We start from the raw sequence: 1,666 nt of genomic DNA, 5'->3' as shown, positions 1-1,666 counted from the left end.
TTATGTTTAATGTATTGTTCTGCTATAACACGTCAAGATGTAATATGAAACAAACAATGGAACTCGTCGACTGAATTATGTTTGTTCAATATCTTCTTTACAGAGTTTTCAGGGGTCCGGTAAATGCAACTGCAGTCGTTCGAAACAAGTCGCTGTTATTTGTATACTATAGAACGTCGTCGTAACGCTTTCGTTCCTAGTTCTGATAATAGCCTCGGTCGTTGTAAGAACATCTTTAAAACCTCAAAGCAGCTTACCATGGATTCCTTGTGACAAAATGAAGTCCAATACCAACACAAACCCAGGCCCACAACCTGCTGGTCGTTGTGTTATCAAACAAAGAGAGGATGGGATGTGTTGTGGACCTGCCGAAAGCATAATTCAGATGATGTTTCAAATGGTAAGCCAAGAAGTGCATTATTTTGCATATCAACTATTTTAACAAAAACAATGGCACACTCGAATTTTATTTATCTACTTATAAGTAACTAAGTTTCTTTAAACTGTAAAAAACGATGCATATAAAGACAACAAATATTATGTGAAAGATATCATAGTAAGTGTCGTCAAAGGCAATAGTAAACTCAATACGTGGTTAATGTTTCGTCAAAAACTAATGGAAAAATTCACATGAACATCTAACCTGCTTCAATGTTTACAAAGGGTTTTCTTCAGCTGGACATTTGGACTTTTAAAAACATAAAATGTTAATACTTAAGCTCAATTCAAGTTACAATTAGTAGGGATTTTATTAAGGATGAACAGATTCTATTTTGACCCGTGTTTAACCCTAGACACATACACACATACTAGATTATTCGTATGGTGTATCTTATTTGGCCCTTTAGGAAATGGCAGTTCAGTATCACCACAGCAGCTCAGGTCAAAGTAAGTATACGTAAATATGTTGTACCGTTTTGTCTGTCAGAGATTCAAACGCGGTTCTCTAAACATTGAATTGATTTGGAATTTAGTACATTATTAATGTATGAAATTTTGTTATCATGTCCACTTTACCATTTAATGAGATTGTTATATTATACAGGTCTAATTGACTTGGCAGAAGTTTATGCTGACTATGAAAGAGAAACACACGACAAGCAGCCCATTGCTAAAGTTGTTGGAATTGTGGTGTTCAAACCTAGCGACATTGTAGATGGTAAGAACAGTAATCATTTTATATGATATATCATATCGTTTGATATGTATATCTACAGCTGATATTAGTTTTCATATTATTTCGATTTCAGGTCATCACAAGATCCTGTGGAACAAAAACGGTCGAACCTTTTACACAAAACACTGCGTCCACTTGGAACTTGAAGGTGAAATATTCGTCCGACAACCTGGCTATTACATGGTTTCCTCGAAGCTTAATCTTCGTCGACGAAATGAGACCCGCCCATGGAAACATGAAACCAGAGCAACGATTTTCAGTCATCATGTTGATCTTCTTTCACACAAATATGGAACGACTGGCGTCCTGATGCAAACTGAAAAATCAACTGAAGGAAATGCTGGTTATACTACAAGTTTTCTGTCAGCGGTTTTCAAGCTGAACATATATGACAGGCTCTCTGTATCTGTATCCAATCCTGAATTGTTCGACATTGACAATTACAATGATCATTTTCTGGTTTATTACACCTATGATCTGCCATACTGA

At 35.9% G+C, this 1,666-nt stretch overlaps 1 protein-coding gene across 1 annotated transcript; it reads left to right on the top strand.

The window, feature by feature from the left end:
- Nucleotides 1-277: 277 nt before the first annotated feature.
- Nucleotides 278-1,666, top strand: LOC128221391 (uncharacterized). Its single transcript, XM_052930005.1, has 4 exons — nucleotides 278-400; nucleotides 849-888; nucleotides 1,046-1,159; nucleotides 1,251-1,666. Exons 1-4 carry the CDS (start codon nucleotides 278-280, stop codon nucleotides 1,664-1,666), a joined length of 693 nt encoding a protein of 230 aa, XP_052785965.1.

Source organism: Mya arenaria, chromosome 16 (assembly GCF_026914265.1).
Source record: "Mya arenaria isolate MELC-2E11 chromosome 16, ASM2691426v1".
Lineage (NCBI taxonomy): Eukaryota > Metazoa > Mollusca > Bivalvia > Myida > Myidae > Mya > Mya arenaria.
Note: the sequence above shows the minus strand (reverse complement) of the source record. Positions and strands in the feature narration are given on the sequence as shown.

What these genes read in the sequence shown, in the direction of transcription:
- LOC128221391 (XM_052930005.1), top strand. Translation starts at nt 278, where the DNA reads ATGAAGTCCAATACCAACACAAACCCAGGCCCACAACCTGCTGGTCGT. An exon ending in CCACAGCAGCTCAGGTCAAA is followed by an intron (nt 889 to 1,045) that starts GTAAGTATACGT and finishes TATATTATACAG; the next exon opens with GTCTAATTGACTTGGCAGAA. An exon ending in ACCTAGCGACATTGTAGATG is followed by an intron (nt 1,160 to 1,250) that starts GTAAGAACAGTA and finishes TTTCGATTTCAG; the next exon opens with GTCATCACAAGATCCTGTGG.